Below are 20971 nucleotides of genomic sequence, written 5' to 3' on the forward strand. Positions count from 1 at the left end.
TGAGATAACAGGAATGGCTCCTTGCAGGATTGATGTTGTTTTCCTCGTGTGCGGCCTGTCTGCACCAATTCTTCGCTATCTTGCATGTTTCTCGTTTGAAGTAGGAATTTGTATGGCATCTTACCTGCTTTCTATTCTTAGTTGTCCGTGGAAGGGTGAGGCAAGGGACGTAATTCTCCTTACAGTCAGTTTAATCCAATTGTGGTGTGGGTTTAGAGGTACTTAGTGGGTCACAACTGAGGGTGGGCTCTGTCTTTTTCCAGTTACTTTCACAAAACAATGGACACCTAATTTTTTCAGTTATAAAACCAAACACATGCATCTAAAGGTGGAGATGTGGCTTGGTGCTTGTGTTATGCAGATACTTCTGTTGATCTCTGTAACTGTCCCTTAGCTGGGAAAGAGGGTTCGTGTGCATTCTTTGAGTTTGTATGTTTTTGGGGTTCACACATCTCCTGATGTATGAGAGAGAGCGGGAGGGACCAACGTGGGCTAGATCCGCTCTTTGGGATCAACAGTGTGCCTCTTGTGTCTTTTGTCATTTTCTCTTTGAACAAATTTCTCTATCAGAAAATTGTGATTGATCCTCATCTGGCATTTCTTTGTAAATATGAGCTCATGCAGAATCCTACGTCCAAGAAATGAGCCCCAACCACCTCAGTCCCCAAGCTGCTTCTGAGCTATGGAGGCGACACCAGGTTTGTTTTTTCATTCTATAGATGGAGTTCAAACAACAGAAAGCAAAAAACCACCCAAGGCCCTTTTTCCTTGTTGCCTTGTGCGGTGAGTCCCCTAGTCCTGCAGTTTCTCACTCCTTGAGCAGCCCGTCCGGTTCTGAGCCCGGGCCGTTCTCCGCCCGCCCCCGCGGCCGCCGGGCGGTGCAGCCGCTGGCGCCCCGCGCGGTCCGATCCGGAGATCCATGCCGCGTTTTCCCTGCGCTCCGGCGCGGCCTCTGTCCAGCGGGCAGTGCTGGTCCGGCGCGTGCAGCGGGCCCGCCCGGCCGCGATGCGGGAGCAGCCGGGGCTGAGCGCGGAGAGCGGGGCCGCGCCGGCCATGGAGCTGCGGGCACCCAGGGCGAGCGGCGCTGCCCTCCTCCTGCCGCTCTTCCTCCTGCTTTGGGGTAAGTTTTTTGTCTTCTGTGCCTGATTCTTGCCCAGTTACTGTGCATTAACTTTGGATCAAATCTGTAACCTGCCCTTGTATTGCAAAGGTAACTAAAGAAAACGTCACTCTCACTGTTAGATTCGAAGGCTGAAAACTTCTTGTCTGGAAGGCGAACAGGCATTTCATTCTAGATATGTTTTTCCTTCTATTTATTTCTTGTCTCCTTTTGTCTTTCTGCCTGTGCACATGTATATATGCATTTATTCACAAGAACTGAAAGCGTGTGCACTACCATGTAATTGTATTCAACTATTACAGTAACCATTTGCTCCATTGAAAAGTTCTGAATTTTACAATTGTGCCCATACAGAGGAAACACAGAGCTTTACTTCCATTCTGTATTCTTTAGAAATACATCTAGGCAAAGAGGAGTGTACCTAGGGGAGTCTACTGATTCACTGAAGTACCAGATACCCCTGGTACAAAATTTGGAGGAAGAAGACAGTCCATACATATTCTCACTTGGAAATCTTGAAGAAAGCAGATCCATCCTCAAAATGCAAGAACTGATGAGGTTACAAAAGAGTCTTGGTTTTTTGTTTATTGGCTTGTTTTCCTCACATTGAAAACTTATTTTATTACAGAAGAATATACTTGAGTATACTGGGATTCAAGTTCACATAAACATGTCTCTGGGCTCCAAAAGCCACTGTTGTATAGAATTTCTTATGCTGCCTGAAAAATAGATTTCTGTGTTTTCTGGAGTGGGTGCCTGGAGATCTGCTGGGCCCAGACACCTGGTTTAGTCATCCAGGGATTATAGGGTCACGTCAGGAACATGACAGCCTTTTACTGGAAAGTGATTGGGACTGAACAGGCCTCCTTGTCCTGGCACTGCCAGACCGGTGTCTGATGCCCGACTCCTGTTTGGTTTCCACTGTGCGGGGACAGAAATGATCAATGATGCGAAGAAGTGCAGGTGAAACGTGAAGAACATGCAGAGCATAGAGTCAGAGTGCCTTTTCTCTGCTAATATCTGCTGCATTTGGCATTTTCTCACATTAGTGGGTGAAGTTTATGTACTTTTGCAGAGTTGGAGGAAGTTTGCAACTTTTCTTTTGATTCCCCAACAGTTTTTTTCCCCCTCCTCTGAAGCCTCTCCACATTTCCTTTGCTCCCATCGCCTCACACTATGATTATGAAAGTCAAACTACATTTGGGTTTTGTCTTTTCTTTTTTCTCTTGTACCAGCCTCTTTGTCCAGTGCATTCGCTCCAAGTGCCTGGAATTCCTCTGGCCATGGGGAAGCAGCAGGACTGTCTTTTGTATCTCGTAACCATAGCTACTGGTTTGGAGTGTGAGGCAATTATGGTGGCTTTGCATTGTGCAGAAGGGAGGCCGCTTCAGTGGGTGTTGCTGGGTGTGTGGCAGCCAGAGCTGGCGTGTTTCTGGGGATTTGTGCTGTTTGCCCATTGCACTGATAGTTTTCACTGCTGGGTGAAGCTCTTTTCTCAAGAGTGATTTACTGAGAATGTGGTTTTCTTTTGGAGTGCAGGTGGATGACGCATCTTGGTACAGCCAGGAAAGCTCACAGAAAGCAACGATTTCCAGAGTCTTTCCACCTGCTCCTATTTTGAAAGGGGGATTCTATCAGATTTTAACTATAGTGAATGATGGTATTTAAGTAGTGCTTTTAGAATTTTAAGGCTGTAAGGAAATGCCTTTTCTTGTGAGGTATATGACTACTTTTTTTCGTAATTGACCGAGTCTAAATGCCATCGAAGCATGGAGTGGTTAAGTTCTTTGTTCAAAATGTGTTGGGAAAGTTCTGATCATCCGGCTGGCCTGTTGCACCCGGGTTGCCCGTAACCCTAAGACCATCCTGCAGCCAGATCCACCGATCTCCAGTTGTTTGAAATAAACTCCAGAGGGACAGAGGATCAGACTGCGTGTGACTCCGCTTTTCCTGCCGCTGTCTGTGCCAGGGGCAGAATAGCCCTCAGCTTCTTCTGTGGTGTTCTAAGGGAGATTGTGGAGGGCAGAACTGAGTGTGCACTCATTGCTGTTCCCACAGCTCTAGCCAGCAGTGAGCACAGTAATTCACATACCTTTGGCCTGGAAAATGCCTTGGATGCCTATTGAGGGAGGACACCTGCAGACAAACCTTCCTGGCAGTTCGCTATCTGCTTTAATGCAAACTCTTGAGATGAGCTCGGGGACCTATAGACAATTTAAATCTTACTTCAAAACATGGAAACAAAGACATAAAAGCTTTTCAGCCGTTTTGTTCCTTGTCAATGTATTTAAATAAGAATTGGACCTTCAAGCTTGTGATTCAGTCTGGTTAACTGAATCCACAGGAAACCCCCTGTCTCGGTGTTTGATCTGTGGAAATAGCTGAGAGATCAGAGAATGTGTAAACCTTGAAGGTCAGCTTGGAGAAGTGTTTATTAAGGGAAAATACGGGGGTGTCATAAGCACAGAAGATCAAAGAGTTACTGTGGCAATATATGCAGTGCTATCAGAAAACAGATTTATAGCTCCTGCCCTTCTCTGAGTTCCAGCAGCATGATAATAGGAGTTACATCTTCAAATGTGCATTAAAACAGTGGACAGATAATGAAAACGATTTAGCTGGCTACTTGTTCTGTATTAAGAGTAAGTTTAATTCCCTGAAGTGGTATTTCTGATGATGCTGTTAATGCCGCTGGCCATAACGTTGGCACTGCTCAGCCGTATGGATTGCTGCCCACCTTTGGCACCTTTTAGCAGTTCACTGGGTGAGAGCGAGCCAGGAATCAGCTTTCTGCTTCTTGGGGGGGTAAATATTATGCAAATTTCACAAGGGGAAACAGAGCCACTTCTTACGCCTGTCTTCATGAAAGTCCAGTGGTCTAGGTGCTTATGAGCTCTTTATATTTTACGCTAGCTGACTGAAATATCTCTGCCGTGAAAAAGCTTTGTCACACCAAAAGCCTGGCATGCCAGTGTTGTGGTCTGGAACTTGTTGGTCTGCAATAACAGAGAAAACCAATGTAAGAAGGCTGGAAAGTGATGAAACCACAATATCCATCTAAAAATTGAAATAGGAAAAGCTGAAATCTGAACGACGTGCAGGGGCTTCCCGAGAGGTGGTTCAGCTAGTACCCGAACTGACAGCTGGCTCAGAAACTGGGCTTAGTGCTTTATCTACCAAAACTCTACAAGTTGTATCAAATCCATTAATAGTAATGCTCTTTTTTACCTTCTTTATCAGGAAGCAGGTACTTGGTGTAGATCTGGGAAGGGTTTTCTCTCTGTGTCAACAAAGAAATGCATGAAGTCACCCGAAAGGGCCTTGTGTGCTCCCTGGATGGGTACACTGAAGGTACTTCCTAAAGAAGGATTTGATTTACTCTGCCATCATCTTTCCAGAGTTAGCAAGGGTGGGTGACCAGCGCCAACGGCCCTTGAGGGCTCTGGTCCTGGTGGGTGCTGGGAATGGGCCATGGTGTGTACCCTGGCACTAATCCTTCACCCGGACCAGGAGAGGCAGAGATCAGCAGAGGTCAGCAGGGATTTACTAATATAAGCACATGCCTTCCCGTTGTCATGGAGACAGAACTCTTTCCGTTCCTTTATTCAGAGTTTATTTAGTAGTTGTGTTACCCTGATACTTGCGATGGAGGGTTCCCATTCTGCCCTTGGCCCCGGTGCTCAGCAGGGCACCGCCTGGCCGCTGGAGCCGTGTCGGGCGGGCACCGTGAGCATTCACGGTTTGAGGGTTCCTCTCCCTCGGTTGTGATTGCGGTGCAGGGCGCTGCTGCTGGGCAGCCTGGTGTTCTCACCTCTTGGTTGTAAACTGTCCTTTCCCAGTTGTAGCGAGTAGGGCACCTGAAGGAAGCCTGCAGTACCTTTTTGTGAAAGATGAGCAGGATTTAAAATAGCATGAAAGTCAGGGAACTCGACAACAAATCCATGCACAAAAGGTACTTCATACATCATGACGGGGTCGTAGTTTTGGAAACCTAAATACTCATAAGCATGAAGCAGTCTTTTCCCAAAGTATATCCTGAGCATTTTGCTGAGAAATTGTACACAACAGATAGTGAAAATATGCAGATGAACTCCGAGTGCAGTGCACATGCACGCGCAGGTATTCACAGATGGGTTATTTTCACTAAGTACCACTGACTCTGCTTAGAATTTTTTTGTATTTGTGGAGATGATGTTGTTCCATTTGAATAACACTTTACGTATAATAAAAACCAAACCAACCAACCCACAAAAGCCACATTAATCACTTGGCAAAGTTGTCCTTCAGTCTGAAGGAAACAAGGGAATCTCTGGGCTGATAACCCCTGCCTGCCGCTTCCTCGCTGGAATGTTAAGTGACCATAAAGAGCACCTTTAGGGTAGTTATCAGTGAAGCAGTGTGAGGAGCCGGAAACTTCAGGTACCCTGTGCCTGGGTTGGGTGGCAATTAAGGGGACCCTGGAAATCAACAACTTCAGCTGCTAAAATTCAAGTGAGAGAGAGGTTCATGTAGATGTGGCACTGAGCATCTTCTGTGAGGTCGGGTGTATCCCCAGCTCGGCTCATCCATCCTCTGTTTCCCAAGGCTTTGAAAAACAAACCTGTGAAAAGCAAAAACCAGAAGCCAGTGACTAATGCTAAAGCGGTGAAGTAATAAAATGACTGAAGCTCCTTGTCCTGTGTATTTTTGTCTTAGCAACTCGTAATTGGTCTCTAATAAAACCTTCTGCCAGCAATGCCAACATAACATCAGGATGGAGAGATTGTGCAAGAAGTTACTTCCATGCAACTTATGTTGGGAGGGAAATAACTGCTGAGATTTCACAACATTTGCGTAGGCAGAGTTGAGGGGGTTTGTTTGTTTTTTAAAGAAAGGACAGAAACCTTCGTGCAGCTCTTTGAGAGCCTCCTCGTCCCGCGTCGCTGCAGTGAGAGACGCTCAACTGCTACCGGGGCATCTCGGATCGCCCAGCACCTCGTTCATCTCAGATTTCTCTTTTTATGGCTAGAAAACTTGCTGTTGAAACTGTCCTTCAACAAGATAATTTAGTAAAGGTATAAAGTATAAAATTATTAAAGCCTGTTATTAAAACAAAACTGGATAATGCAGCTTGCTTGCCTAAAAGTGTTACAAAAGGTCACAAACCTCATCTTTTAGGGCAAGTCTTTGTCAGCTACCTCTAAAGTGTAAAACCAGACCTATCTTGACAGAGCTTAATGGGTGCTTTATATGCCACTCTGTTAGCCTTTGAAGTGCCTCCTAATCCACCCCTAAATGCCTGGAACATATTCTTCAAAGAAACCGTAGGCTTCTCCAGTTTCCTCTCAGAGCAGGGTTGCAGGAGGGGATGACAGGAATATATTTTAAAATGTTTTTTTCACTTACAAACGTCACTGATTCATGGTTGTCTTGTGAAATGTGAAACAATCCCAAGTGTCATTGTTAATCCAGCAATAACTACTTTTGTTGAGAACTGTAAACTCTTGTCATTCAACAAGTTCTTTGACCTGAATTTCACCATTTTCATGGAACAGCATAGTCGGAATTCCGTGTTTTCATGGGTAGTATGTTGTGCAGCAGGAAAAGCTAATTTATTCATTTTGCTTATTAGCATTTGGTTCATATGCTATTCATATAATTATTCCAAAATTGAGAGGAATTATTGTATGCCCCAGGACTGATGGATGAAAATACCAAAACTAGAGCTAAAGTGTCACACGTGTTCTCTCTCGGGCCAGGCGCTGGTCCGGGTCTGGATACCCCTCAGTGCACGGAACTCCTGCAGGCTCCGTGTTTAACGTCGGGGACATCGCAAGCGTCGTGCTCATTCTCACTGCTGGAATCCCCCTTTCTGATGTCACTCTGGAACAAATTGTGTTTTGTGGAATTATTTAGCTGGAAGTTTAGCGCTGCCACTGAATGAGTATTAGGGTTATACACAGGAGCTTGCTTCGTCCTTGGGGAATGTTTTTTCCAGTATTAGTATAGTCATGCTATATACAGGAGAATGTATGGTATAATCTTGGAGTTAGTGTTGTTAATACGTCTGTAACCTCTACTGAGTAGGGCAAACGTGTGGGTAATTTTCTGCGAGCTGCAGTTCACAGATTAATTTGAAGTTATTTAAATATTGTTTCATTTCTTGGAAAAACCAGGAAATAGCAAATGGATTTGATGTTTTATGTTTAATTGCAAGAAGCATGTAGACTGTACTTACAACTAAAGCGGAAAACTATCTATGTAGTCTTTGAAATGACTTCAGCCTGCAACACTGGCAGTGCTTGGTGATTCTGTTGAAATGTGAGTTTCTGTGCAGATGAGTCTGCTGCGGATCGCAGCAGCTGTTGTGGAGGCGCAGTGGACTCGGTGTCTATCTCGGGCTGTGCTCCTGGCCTGTGGAACTGCAGCCTGGGCCTGGTTCCTCATTAAGCCTCCAAAGGCTCCCATCTCCTGCCTAGTAAAGCTCTTTTGCAAATAGTTTCCTGGGCTCCCACTCTTAATTGCTACAGAGATTCCTGGCAGATTCCGTCATCTTGTTTTCTGCCTGACTGGGAATCTGAGAATAAAAGGGTTGATGGCAGAATAAAGAGGTTGCTGGACAGTGCAATGCTCAGCAGCTCTCCCAGCATCACATGAGAGAGGAAGGAAGGGGTGGGCTGCGGAGATGATGCTGGGAAGAGAAGGGCTGTCTAAATCCCTGAGCCTCCCTCCCTGCTGCCCCTCAAAAGAAGACTTAGAAACACTACAGTCTTTTGGTGGGAGGAATCTGGGGGAGGTCAGGGCAGGGCAGGCTTTTGTAAACCGAAGTCTCCTATAAATCCCCTTCAGGCCCCAAAGCCGGATGCCTCCACCTTCAGGTACAAAGAGACTGAGGAGCTCATGGGGCAGCGAGCCGATAGAAAACCACTGACACAGATTAACTACTGGGTGTGTAGAAGGTGCACCAGAGCAAGGCAAACGTGACCAAAAATGGGCTGGGATAATGATGGCGTGAATGAGAGAATGCACGAGGTCAGCTGAGAAGTGATGCTGCTGGTGTGTGATCCTGGCAAATCCTCAGTGTGGAACTTGGCATCTTAAAACAGCGTTTCTCAACTGGTAGGGACGCGGTGAGGGCCGAGGGTGCTGAGCAGTGCCAGAGCTGTACAGGCCTCTGCTGTTTGAGTAACTGCCCACTCTCCACCTGCAGCTCTGTGGAGTTTCCCAGAGACCGATTCCTGTCACTCGCTGGCCCACAGTCACATTCAGAAGGCAGCAAAAAGGGCAAATGGCACCTAAAAGCAAGGACAAGTCAAGTGGTTGGTTTGTGAGTGCCTCCGAAAACCAGGCATCTAGTCACCCGACTTAGTAAGAAATTCCTGATTGCCATCGTATGAAGGCGTGTTGTGTTCCTTGTAGTAAGTGTTTGATTCTCCAGAATCCTCAGCTAATGGCTGGAACAGCCCCATGCAGGGTGGATTTAGATGGGCAGTCCCTGAGTTGTATGTGGTGGTCAGGCTACGAATGCTGACTAACAAGACATCTCTTTTCTCAACAGGAACTTCATACTCTGAAAATGATGGCGGCTGCTCCTCATCCCCATGTGAAAATGGTGGGAGCTGTAAGGATTTGGAAGCGGGTTACCAGTGCGCCTGCCCCGTGGAGCCTGTAGCCTACATGGGCAAAAACTGCGAACTCCTCTATGACGCGTGCGTTAAACACGCGTGTCCTGCCCACAGGATTTGCAACAGGACTCCAGGACTCCTGGAGTACGAATGCATCTGTGAGCCTGGCTTCACCGGTGTTGATTGTAACATTAATATTAACGAGTGTGAGAGCAGCCCCTGTAAAGATCCTGGTTTTGAATGTGTAGATGGTGTAAATGGATATTCCTGCAAATGCCAAACAGGACCGAGTGGAGAAGGCTGCCAAACAGAAAGCTCCGTGTGCTCTAGCCACCCCTGCCTGAACAATGGGACATGTGTCGAGGGTCCTGGGGACTATACCTGCATCTGCCAGCCTGGCTTTGGTGGGGCCAACTGCAGAGACGACATCGATGAGTGTGCGTCCAGCCCCTGCCAGAACGGAGCCATCTGCCGAGAGGGGCTGAACGAGTACAGCTGTTTCTGCGTGCCGGGCTTCCAAGGACACAACTGCGACATAGACATCAACGAGTGTGCGTCCCGGCCCTGCCAGAACAACGGCACCTGCCTGAACGAGATGGATCACTACGTGTGCAAGTGCGTCCCTGGCTACACAGGTACCTCCCATGCTCTCTGAGTGGTTGGGTTACATCTCGCTGTTCCTGGAGTTCCACACTTTGGCTGCTCCTCATGTGTCTTGCAGTGTTAGTAGCTGTCCTGAAAAGCTGTTGTTTCACAGCTATAAGACTAAATCTGTTGCACAACTGATATTTCTGGAGCGTTTGGCACTGTGTGAACAATGGCTTGTTGTTGAGGCTTTGATTTCCATGGATGCTGTGGATGTTGAGAGATGTGGATCCAAGAGTGGAAGTGAGGGGACTGTCTGAGACCTGAGTACTAGATGCAATTAGCTCTCAGCGTAAAATTAAGGGAGATATACAGAAGAGAGATTTATTTTCAGGAAAACATACTTAGTGTTTCCGGGTGTAATTTATCCCTGCCTATCTAGCCTGTAATTCTTTGTCCCATGCTGCAGGATTTCTCTGAAGGAAGTAGTCTTTTTGGAATAAAGTGGCTTTTAGCTGGATATTTCTTTTCCAATTCTTTCATGCCTGGCAAATGCTTTTTGGCATGTGAAATAAGTATCTGGTTTTTTGTGCATCTGTGCTAATGGTGACTCAGAGTAATCTCCACCTGTGAGTTATCTGTGAGGGAGGCAGTCGGGGTTCTCCGTTCTCCAGCCCTGCTTATCGGAGTGGAATGCAGCTGTACTGCGCCGTGTCTGCCTGGTACCACCGAGCACAGGAACTTCCAGCCTTCCTCCTTGTCACCCAGTGAAGTGTTTAAAGAGTTAGTTTGCTGCAAGGAATGCTGCTGATTACCAGTGGAATGAGAAGTTACAACATCAGGCATGCCGTCCCTGATGCTGACTCACTGATAAAAACGAACAGAGGTGAAGGAGGGGGAAAAAAAAGCATTTCTGTGTAGGCCTTAAGATTAATATTGATTTTTAAGTATCAAGCATAATTATGTCTTTGCAAATCAGTTTCTATTTTATCTTTATGCTGAATTCTCAATTTAGGATTGTGGGATTCCCCTGCCAAGGGAGTGACAAATGACCCAGGCAGCTGGAGTTGCTTGTTGTGCTCCGAGTTATTCCAATGCCAAATGTGAGGCTTTGCCTTATGATCTAGTGCTTCATCCAGAGGTTTCATCGCCACAGGCTGGCAAGGCCAGGTTGTTTCCTGGTGCTTGTAGCTGGAATTTGGGGGAAGGAAGTTTTGCGTGGGTGTTGACGGGTTTGAAGGGCAGATTAGGGGGCCCACATTCCGTCGGGATTAGGATGGCCCTGTCCGCTGTGCGGGGAGCCTTTGCCAAGAAGGGGAGATTAGGTGGATTGGCAGGTGCCACTGTAATGACTGAGGTTTGGAGGTGATGCCAGGCCACGGATCCCAAACCAAACCAGCTATCACTAGATTATTAAGAGCTGTGTGCAAGGTCAAGATTTTATGGATGTTATTTGTGAAGTGCTGACTAATTGGCTACTTCAACAAACCCGAATGAGACTAAAGCTTCACAAATACTGGAAACTGTTTAGTTTTGATAGAAGACTAAAGTCCAAAAGTCTAGACAAAATACATTTTTTGCAAATAAAAATTAAAGGTCCTTAATTTGTGAGAATCACATACTGTTCATGAGCTCCCAATTTTCTTATGGCAAAGTGAGAACAGATCGCTATGCTGGCCAGTTTGGGTCGATAATGTGGCTTTTGTGGTTCGAGCTCAGAAGTCCAGGCAGCACAAATATACTTTTCTAGATTTGTAACAAAGATATTTCTCTGTTTTGTAACAAAGGTGTGAACTGTGACACTGAAATAGATGAATGTGATTCAGACCCTTGCCAGAACGGGGCCCTGTGCAATGATCACGTTGGGTTCTACACCTGCACCTGTGCACCAGGGTTCCAAGGGATCCATTGTGAGGTGGACATCAACGAATGTGGGAGCCAGCCATGCCAGCACAACGGGACATGTCTAGACCTTATTAACAGGTGAGAAATCAGCGATGTTCGGGCAATTAGATACCAGGACTGATCTAAAGGTCTGCTTAGTGCAGCCTGTGGAATTCGATTTAGTGTTTTGTACATCACAACTTCATTTGCTCTTTGCTCGTACTGGGCTTTGCAGTCAGATTAAGAGCTCATGCCTTGCTCTGTTTTGCTGCCCCACAGCTACGGTTGCGACTGCAGTGACACAGGCTTCGAGGGGGAGCACTGCGAGCTGGACATCCTGGAGTGCGCCTCTGCGCCCTGTCTGAACGGGGCCACCTGCGTGGAAGGAATCAAACACTACAGCTGTGCCTGCTGGCCAGGTAGGCTGGAAATCTGCTTTGCTAAGCTGACATGTAGGCACGCTGCAATGGAGAGCGTGTGCTAAGTTGCTGTAAAGGTAAAGAATTAATGATGCTGCAGGGTCCGGTGTGATTTTTTGTTTGTTTTATTGTCTGAAACAGTGAGGCTGCCACTGCTGCCCCTTACAGGCCATCCCAGGATCCAGTTGACTTTGTTACTGGGAAATGCACCCTGATTATCAGCCATAAGATTGTCTTTCTCTTTTCTACCTCTTTCCATCATGTGTTTTCTGTCACAAGTTAATGCTTTCCTGCAAATTGATTATTTGGCTCCTGCATTTGACATAATGGAGAAAGTGGAGGGTCGTGGGACTCCCTGCTAGATGAGCTGCAGTGTCTTCTGGGTCTTGTTCAGCTACAGTGTTTGGGAGATTGGTTCCAGTGAAGTTGTGGGTGGTGTTGGCACTGCTGTCTCCTGGCAGGTTACACGGGGCAGCACTGTGAAAAGGATGTGGATGAGTGTGCGACAAATCCCTGCCACAACGGAGGCGTGTGCTTCGAGCGATCCAACCCAGCCCATTACGGAACACGACCTGACTTCCCCAGCAATTTCAGCTACAGCCAAGCAGCTGGATTCCTGTGCTGGTGCCAGCCAGGCTTTGCAGGTAAGCACTGCAGAAACTGTTCATCCTGTCTCCACCTGACAGGTGCTGCGTGGTTTGAGCAGATGGGAGTGGAGCAATGTTATCTGTGCAACACAAATCACTTAATGACTGGTACTTCAGAGAGGGCTGCAGCGTGATGCATCAGGAACGTGCTTCTGTTCACACGCTGTGTGAATGTACTGCAGAGAGCTGCGCCAGTGGCCCTGTGTGCCCAGCAGGCCTGTCTGGAGGCTGAGGCAGCAGCCTCTGCGCTTTCCCAGTGCTCTGATGGATGCCCCCTGGCTGTGCAGGTGCCAAGGTGGTTTCTCTTTGTCACTCTCTCGTGATGTGGTGGAATTCATCCCTACAGGATATCTGTCAAACTCCTCTTCAGAGGAAACTGTTTCCCTGGAGTCCCAGTTAACTATTGTAGGTGTTTCCTGGTGAGACTTCTCTCATGACAGCAACTGTATAATCAGCGTGGGTATGAGAAGAGAGTTCTTGATATCTTGCTCTTGGAGCTAGAAGCTCTGTGGATGTTCAGCTGAAATATCACCCTTTCCCTGCTTTATGGACATGTATAAGAGGCTGGGTTTAACAGCTGGGGAAATCCTCTGCTAGGAGGAGCTAAGCAATAATACTTTATTATTTTTTGAGAGAAAAATTAGAGTTTGGTCCACTGTTCCACAGATGGGAATGGTTCAGAAGTCCTGATCCTGCCACTGCTGCCTTTCATGACACTGGAAAATCATTCGACCTTTCTGTACTTCATTTTCCCTGATTGTTTTGGTGATGGTATCTGTTCACCAGAGTGTCCGGAGAGACACAGAAATTCTTTTGCATTTTTAGATGACAGAAAACAAGTGCAAAAGTCATGAATGCAGTTGTCATTCAGATTCTTTCCTTCACTGATGCACTCATGCACTTAAGATGCCTCTTCGTGTTTTCTCTTTAAAGGGGAGACCTGCTTTACGAACATCGATGAGTGTGAGTCCCAGCCGTGTCAGAATGGAGGGCTCTGCGTGGACCGTATTGATGGCTTCCTCTGTCACTGCCTGCCGGGTTACTCAGGTAATGCTGGTGAAGGGGGTGGCTGGAATCAGGTTCTTGTGGTTACCGCTGAGCTGCTGCGTTGCTGCAGGGCTGGAGAGCAGCACCGGGCAGCCCAGGCTGCTGAGGTGAACTGCGGGGAGCGCAGCAGTGGGACGTCTGCAGTTCAGGGCTCAAATGCCGTGAGAAGGCTCTGTGATTTTGATCGTGTCAGCTGGTAGATCATGAACTAGATTTTGAGACATGAGATCAGCTATTTAGAAGAGCCTAAGATCAGAATAGCTGGGGGATCTGTATCCTGGAGTGAAGTTCACTGGGGGAACTGTGGGGATTTTTTATACATGTTCTATGAAGGTGAACAAAACAAGCCTTCAAATTAAAAAAGGGGTGTCTAACATTCTAGTTGTCACAAGCTACTGACTGTAGCAGATTGGATCACCAGCACATAAAACATCTGTAAAACATCTCCATTCCCTGACACCCCTGGATGATAAGAGCCAGCGAGTTTTGGCTGAAGGCAGTGATCTGCTATGTTAGGAGGTCAAAAGGTCTTTGTCATGCGAGCAAATGAAGCCTTCTCTGTTTACAAGGGAATGGGGAGTCTGGATTCTTACAGAAATGCCCTGCCTGACCTTAATGGGTCTCAGTTTTCTAGCTGAGAAACAAGGAGATAGTGAATATTGCACATCAACTCTGTTGGGAATGTACACTGCTAACTGATCCTAAACCTCATCTTCTGAATCTTTAAATTGCACATGTGCTCTCTGTTTTGAGCAATTTAACACCAAAGGTTGTTTATATGAAAGGCAGCCCTCAGCAAAATCTTGTATTTCTGTATTTTTGAGGTGGATGTAACCTTGCCATAGTGTTACCAGGCTGCCATCTCGTGGGAAAAAGAAAAACTTGAAGGCAGAAGAAAACCTCGACCCTTTAGCTTCTTGCAGCAGCAGGCAGCGGCACTGCGGGGGCCGCCTGAGGCCTGTGTTGCCTGGGAAAGTTTCCATTTTCCTTCTGTGGTTGTAGTGTTGGCTGTGTTGGTGCAACTGTTCAGCTCTTTCCTGGGCAGACCCATTACAGAGGTATTTTCTCTCCCAGAATCTCAAATCAACGCCTAGTTAACACCTCCTGTAACTGGGCTGGATTCTTTGTGGGGTTTTCTGCCCTATCTCGTTTGCTTTGGATTCCTAATTTAGACTTTGCCTTTGTCTTTGAAAACAGGCTTTTATCCAAGGTCTTTATGGGTACTTTCTTGGGTAGTTACAAAGCTGTACTCATGAGCTGAGATCTCGTCCAAAGTGACGGTTTAAAGTTTATCCTACTTGTCAGAATTCCCACTCACAGATGTGCCCGTTCGCTTATCCTCCCAGAGTTCAGGATCTCACTGTGCTTTGCCAAACTGCAGATCTCTTTAATCCTGCTCATGGGCAGAAAAGCTGACAGAAACACAGGATGATGGGCAAAGGAGCGCTAGAGTTCATTCTGTTGCATCAAATTTGGGTTCATTAGTACTTGAAGGGGATTAGAAGCAGGTTGCTCTTCTGGATATTGCTCTTGGTGAAGGACTTTTGTCTCAGCTGAGGCAGTTCTGACACATTAATGCAGCGAGGGGCTGGGAGCAGCCTGAGAGATCAGTGAGTGCGTGTGGAGGACTGAAGCTGACAGGGAAATAATAGCAATTAATCTCCCCTCCTTTGTCAATTAATCCCAGTACAGTCATGCTGGGTAAACAGCTTATTACTTCATATTAGGATCACAGAACAACTTTGTGAAGCTTCCCAGAATGTTTCTGTTCAAAACACATTTCTGTGGCAGCTTAGATCTGCCGTGAACTTGGGTTTAAGCTGCCTCCGCTGATTAAAGTGAACTTGCTACTCTGATGAAAATGCTTTCTTGGGGCGGCAGGGGGTTCTTTCTCTATTTTTTTTCTCCGGTCTGAGGAATTTGGGGAGTGTTGGGATAACAGTGTGAGTCAGGTTAAATTCTTTCTTTGCAAATTAACTGCCTCAGTGCTGTCCCGGGCTACAGCGGTGCAGGGAGGCGAGCCAGCTCGCTCTGAAATGGAGTTGCTGCAAGAGAGGTGCCCCATTCCTGAGAGAATGACTCAATAGGTCCTAAAGAGTGTTCAGCGTGTGAGTTTGTGCTTTAGCAGAGGATGTATCCTGAGAGGATGTAAGAAGTGTGAATCAAAAGATTGCTTGGGTCCTAAATGAAGTGTGAAGGACAATTCTTTAAAAACTTTTACACGGCCTGAGCGCTCCCCGTCGTATTTCCACTCCTGCTGAAGGTGCCTTCAGAAAGGCAGAGTCCTGAACCAGAGCGCTGGGGCGCTGGGCAGCCCCAAGGAGAGGGAAGAGCCCCGACACTTCATGGCAGACTCGTCCTCGGCAGCGGCACCTTGTGATCGTGGGCAAAGTCTGAGCGTTCTGCCCGTGGCTGAGGAATGCTGCCGCTTTCCTGAGAAATCAGGAGGTGGTGTGGTGGTAGATTGGGAAGGGATTGTGAATGTGTCTCACTGTAACTGGAGTGCTTATTGACCATTTTACTTCGTTCAGCCATAATGTGCTTGTCAATGGTCCCTAAAGAAGTAGGACACCTCGGTGTAGCTGGCTATAAATGGTTACTTTATAAGAATGCTTGAATTCCTGGGTTGTGAAATAAATGGCAGATTCTTCCTTTTGACCACCTTTGGACAGATTTGTGTGTGTGCAGATGTTTCATGATGTCAGGTTTGGTTTAGAGATGTAGCCTCCACAGAAAGGGCAGCTCAGAGGTTAAGATAGTAAAGAGATTAGAGGACTGTTACCCCTTCAACAGAAGCCCTTTTGGTAAATATAGCTGAAGGGAGCTGGAGCACACTCAGTGAGATGCCCCTGCTTCCCTTGGGTTCCACACTGCGTCTTCCTTCTGGATCACAGCTCCGTGGGTGATCAGAGCTCTCGACTTCCCTGCCCTCTGCTCAGGATGCTGCGGGAGTGGACGCTCCAGTCCAGACCCTGCTGGCGTCAGGTGAGTTTGCACCAAAAGTGTCCTCTGAGATTCTGATGCTCGTGACTGCGCAATCTGTTTGGAACTGGCCTTTTGCATAGGTTTTCTGACTTCATTGTTGCAGTAGGTGGTTGAATGGCACAAGCTGCCCACTTGTTTTCTCTTGAGCAATAGCGGAAGTGGGGGTACTAGCTAATATAGGTACTATTTAAATCTGTGCTAGGACAGGTCTCTGTGTGCACAGGACCCAGATGTGACTGAGAAGTTTTGACTCCAAACAAACACTTGCAATATCCCTCCCACTTAACATATCTGTAAAATTGACTGACCTGTTAGGATTGAGTGAAGAAAGTCAAATAGCTACAAGAGCTGTTGGAATGCTTTCTTTTAATATCTTGAAGCGATAATGCTAACGCAGATTCCAGACTCTGACATGTGGGAGTTTTTGTTTGCTTGGACCTGACACTGGTACTAACAGAGACTCCACGTTTGGGGAAGAGCTCCCAGATAACATTTCTTCACAGAAACAAGAATCTTCTCTGGGTTCTTTGCAACATGAAAGCAATTCTGCCCTCAGGAACTTTACAATATGAGAGCGACTACATTTAGAAACAAACAAAAAAACCAAACAAAACAAAAAAACCCAAACAGATAAAATTGAGATAGCAACAGCTAATTTTATAACGTTGCTAATGAGGAAAGAGAGAGTTGTTATTCTGCAGTGCCGTGTTTGAACCAGTACAGTCAGCATAATGCGGGGAATTCCCTTCCATTCAGTTTGACTTCAGAGAACCAGGTCACAGTAGTTAAAACTTGAGACTTAGTGAATATAGCAGAGTGGAAATGCTTGTGCTCACAAATGCACAGAATGGGAGACGTGGAGGAAGGAAACTGCGAGGTGCTGGTCCCTGGGTAGGTCACTCAGTGTACAGCAGGGCCCGGGTTCCGCTCTGGAGCCGGAGCTCTCCTCATTCCTGTGGTTTGGATTGGTAGTGGAAACGCAGCTTTTTGGCTTAGCCTCTAAAAAGAAAAATCTATATTTTGGCCTTATTTAGGGAATGTGGCAGATTCACCAGGGAGGCGGCGAGGGCAAGAGATTGTCTCTTGACTTTTTAGCGCTGGAGCTAATGCTGTGGATGCGGCAGGGTATTACTGTAATGCACCGGGTGAGAATACGCTGTGAGCAGGAATTCTTCGTGTCAGCGCTGACAGGGGCCAGCTGGGGAGGGTTAGAGCCGGCCTGGATTAGATCGCAGCGCAGGGCTCTTCTATATTGGCTGGTTTCATCTCCAATCCTTCCTGGCTGCCTGGCACTGGGCAGTGCTCGCACTCGTCCTGCCGGTTCAGTCCAGCCCAGCCCTTTCTGTCCTTCCTCCCCCATTCACCCCCATTTTTTTTTTTCCCTTTACTGTCACAAATGTCCACAAGGAGTCGGCCATGGAATCTGTGCTGATTGGCGTGATCCTGAAGGGAATTTTTCTGCTAGCAGGTAATGAGATCTACCCAGTAATTGCAATGTGTCCTGAATGTTTGCGTGCCTGCCCAGGGCAGGGAGCCGGCTGTGCGATTAGTGGTAGCTGGAGGCATGCGAAGGAACAAGAATTGGCTGGAGAGGAAGAATGTCTTTATTTTGAAGAGACCTAAAGTTTTGTTTTGGAAACTTTAGGGCAAGGAGTTTCCTTGTTGCTGTGAGATGAATGCTTGTGCATCTTCGCTACGGCTCTGCCCTTGTTCTGTGCAGCGATCGGATCCGGGGTGTCCCAAGGGTCCTTGTTTCGTACTCAGATGTGCTGTGTAAATGCACAGGTGTCTCCCTGTTAGTTTTGTGAAATGCTAGTTTTGCTTTTTACAGGTGTTTTAACAATTTTCCTTTACTGAGAAGTAGGGTTTTGTTTTAGCTCTGAGGACAAACCCTTTGCTGGCCTGTGCGCTTCTCCATCTCCTCCCCCACGTCTCCTGAGCAGTGGTGCACGGTGGGAGAGGTCAGAGCGCTGGGTTGCCATGGAAATGGCAGTAATTGTGCAAATATAATTGTGTCAGGTCCATTTGTTGTGGCTAATTCTCTCTCTCCCTCCTCTCCTTTTTTCTTTTGATAATAATAATACAGACCCTAATTAGGATGCACCAGGGGAAGGTTGCCGGGAATTCAGCTCTTAAGGAGAGGGCAAGCAGCGGCTGCCCCGCTGAACCCGCACCTTTCACAACTGAGCCCATGAATCGACCTTGTCCTACAAGAGTTTTTGGTAAATGGCAGCTAAATTAGAATATCTCCATGTGTGCTAACTCTTTTTAACATATTATGTATCTATTGAAGTATATGATTCTTACATTATATACAATGAATCTTTGCTTATTAATAGCAGTCAGTAAAATCATTACCTTCATTCAGAGAATGGTGAGCTCTGTGGATTTTAATAACACATCTATGAAATGCGATTGTTCTCACCACATCTGTAACGCTGTAGAATTCAGTGAATAGGTTTGTGTTTGAAGAAGGTTGTTAAAGCTCAGCGACTTCTGAGTGTCTGTGTCTGCCCCAGCCCTGCGGGTTCTTAGTTTGGGACTATTAGCTTAAACACCGTTAAATTAACTGGAATGTTTGAAACTGCTGGTCTCCAGATAGGAGCCTTTTAAATAACACTTGTCTGATTTCCAGATAACAAATTCCAGTGATTTGCATTTGTTAGTTTTTAACTAGATAAGAAACTCATTAAACATTTTAAAGTCTCCTCATGATGTAATGAATCAGATTGGCAACATTGCTCTTACTTTTGATAGCTTGAATGTTACTATTATTCGAACTAAGAAATGTAGAGGGAAGAGAGTTGTCCCCTCTTTAATTTTTTTTACTATCCCTGAAAAGAATACCTACGCTGCTCTTAGGGAAACAAATTAGTTTTGAACTTTTTTATTATACATTTTCCAGTGGGTTTGCAAAGACACAACTGTCCATGTCTTGGAGAAGCCTGGAGTAATGGATAACCAGGAAATGATCTGTGCTTCTGGCTGCTGTAACGGCACGTGGCAACAACTTATTTGTTCTGGAGTAGGGAACAGTTCCCTTATTTTGCTGGCACCCCCTTCTGCATTTACACTGTGTCACCTGCAGCCCAAACCCAGCAGGGCAAGAACACATCGGGTGTTGTGTTAGAGGCCCTTTCCTTTCCTGCCCCATCCTGGGAAGGTTGGCCGTTTGCTGGCAGAAACAATGACGGTGACAAAGACCATGCTGGTGGGTTTGGTTCCTCCTTTCTTTCTGAACATCTCCTTGGCCTGTTTGTAATCTGAGAGAGGAGACAGCACTGTGTAAAGACCTGAAGTGTCAGCTTATTCTTTTCACCCATTTAAAACAAATACTCGAAGAAATCAAACCAGCTGCATCCCTCGGGAAAGCCTGGTGTTTAATTAGCCACCAGCCTGGGGTTGTGCACTCACCGTGGGGACTCATTTGCCGGCTGGTGCGCAGCGCTCACCCCGCAGGTGTGGCCGGGCAGGTGTTCCTGCTGCTGGGACGGAAACGGGGCTCTCAGCAATTCACCCCAGCTCTCCCTTTGTTATTTGTTATCTATTATACAAACCGCTGCTATCTTCTCCTCATTGCTCTGTAAATATCAACAGCTCTGATCTGAAATGAGCAGCATCTCAAGGATTTGGGACTATACCAAACCTAAGTATCTTTCTGACGCCGTTCAACAGCCGCCCCCCTTAAATCCGACTGCAAACTTGCCTCTTGCAGTTTTGAGAGCCCTCCAGCCCCCTGATAACTCAGAAAGGCCACTCCATGTAGTTCTTCTGCTCTGCTGATTTCTTATATATCCAACTGAAGCCTTGTTGCCTTCTCCCAGACTGGGGTTCTCCCAGACTGGTGTCCATTATACTGTATTTATTCCAACACATTTCCTTCACATGTGGCCGTTGCTTTGTGCTGAAATCTTAATTTTATCCTTGCTGGTTCCTTACAGGTAGGATCACACCCTGTGTGCTGAGCAAGCCCAGCATTAGTAGCTGGAGCAAAAAGCTCTGCTGAGGTAGTATTAGCAGCTCTGAATCTGTGCATCAGTCAAGCTCTTCTTCATTACTGGCCAAACTCAGTGCTTTTCCACAGGCACTACACAGAGAGGTTCTCTTCACGTCTGTGTCAGTAGAGACCTGTGTCCTAGAGAAATCCGAGGTAACTTTGCCCACGGAACAGCTCTAGCATAGCTGGAAAGTGCAGAATTACCAGAGCCTTCCATTTCTCTCCCAGTGCTTCTCCAAGCTCCACACGTGTTACATCCCTACACACACACAATCCGACATTTTGGAGCTGGAAGCTGGTATTGAGTCTTGGCCCATCTGCAGAGCTGGGACTGAGAACAGCAACGAGCAATGGGCTGAGAAGAGGAAAGCGATGGGGCAGCCAGGGCGTCCCAGCACCGGGCAGCCGGGCAGGAGCAGGGCAAACCTGGGTTCAAGGAGCCTGTGTCTTTGCTAAGTGTTTTTATCACATACCACGTCCAGCTCCAGTGCTCTAATGCCCCATGTCCCCACATCTCTTTCCCTCAGGCAACTCTCTAACCTCTCTGATGTGCACATTCTGTTTGGTGGCTTTTCTTTACAAATGTTTGTTGTGTTTTGATTCTCCTCCTTTGTGTGCAAATTCTTTCTTTTTCTCTCTGCTGTCCTCATTGTGCTTGGGGTGTAATGCTATTAGATTGGGAT

General features: G+C 46.7%; 1 protein-coding gene across 8 annotated transcripts in view; it reads left to right on the forward strand.

Moving 5' to 3' along the window:
• Window positions 1-20971, forward strand: part of CRB2 (crumbs cell polarity complex component 2) — a 50170-nt gene that overhangs the window by 17846 nt on the left and 11353 nt on the right. For 3 of the 8 annotated variants that reach the window (XM_065853981.2, XM_071817375.1, XM_065853980.2), the window contains exons 1-6: window positions 917-1120; window positions 8658-9359; window positions 11097-11292; window positions 11473-11612; window positions 12074-12256; window positions 13193-13306. In XM_065853981.2, the coding sequence (XP_065710053.2) occupies window positions 1006-1120; window positions 8658-9359; window positions 11097-11292; window positions 11473-11612; window positions 12074-12256; window positions 13193-13306 (1450 nt within the window). In that variant the 5' untranslated portion in view covers window positions 917-1005. Of the gene's footprint in view, window positions 1-916; window positions 1121-7976; window positions 8048-8073; window positions 8132-8205; window positions 8518-8657; window positions 9360-11096; window positions 11293-11472; window positions 11613-12073; window positions 12257-13192; window positions 13307-20971 lie in introns of those variants that run through there. The other 5 variants (XM_065853982.2, XM_071817376.1, XM_065853984.2 and 2 more) reach the window with 4 other exon arrangements.

Source organism: Patagioenas fasciata, chromosome 20 (genome assembly GCF_037038585.1).
Source record: "Patagioenas fasciata isolate bPatFas1 chromosome 20, bPatFas1.hap1, whole genome shotgun sequence".
NCBI classification, from domain to species: Eukaryota; Metazoa; Chordata; class Aves; order Columbiformes; family Columbidae; genus Patagioenas; species Patagioenas fasciata.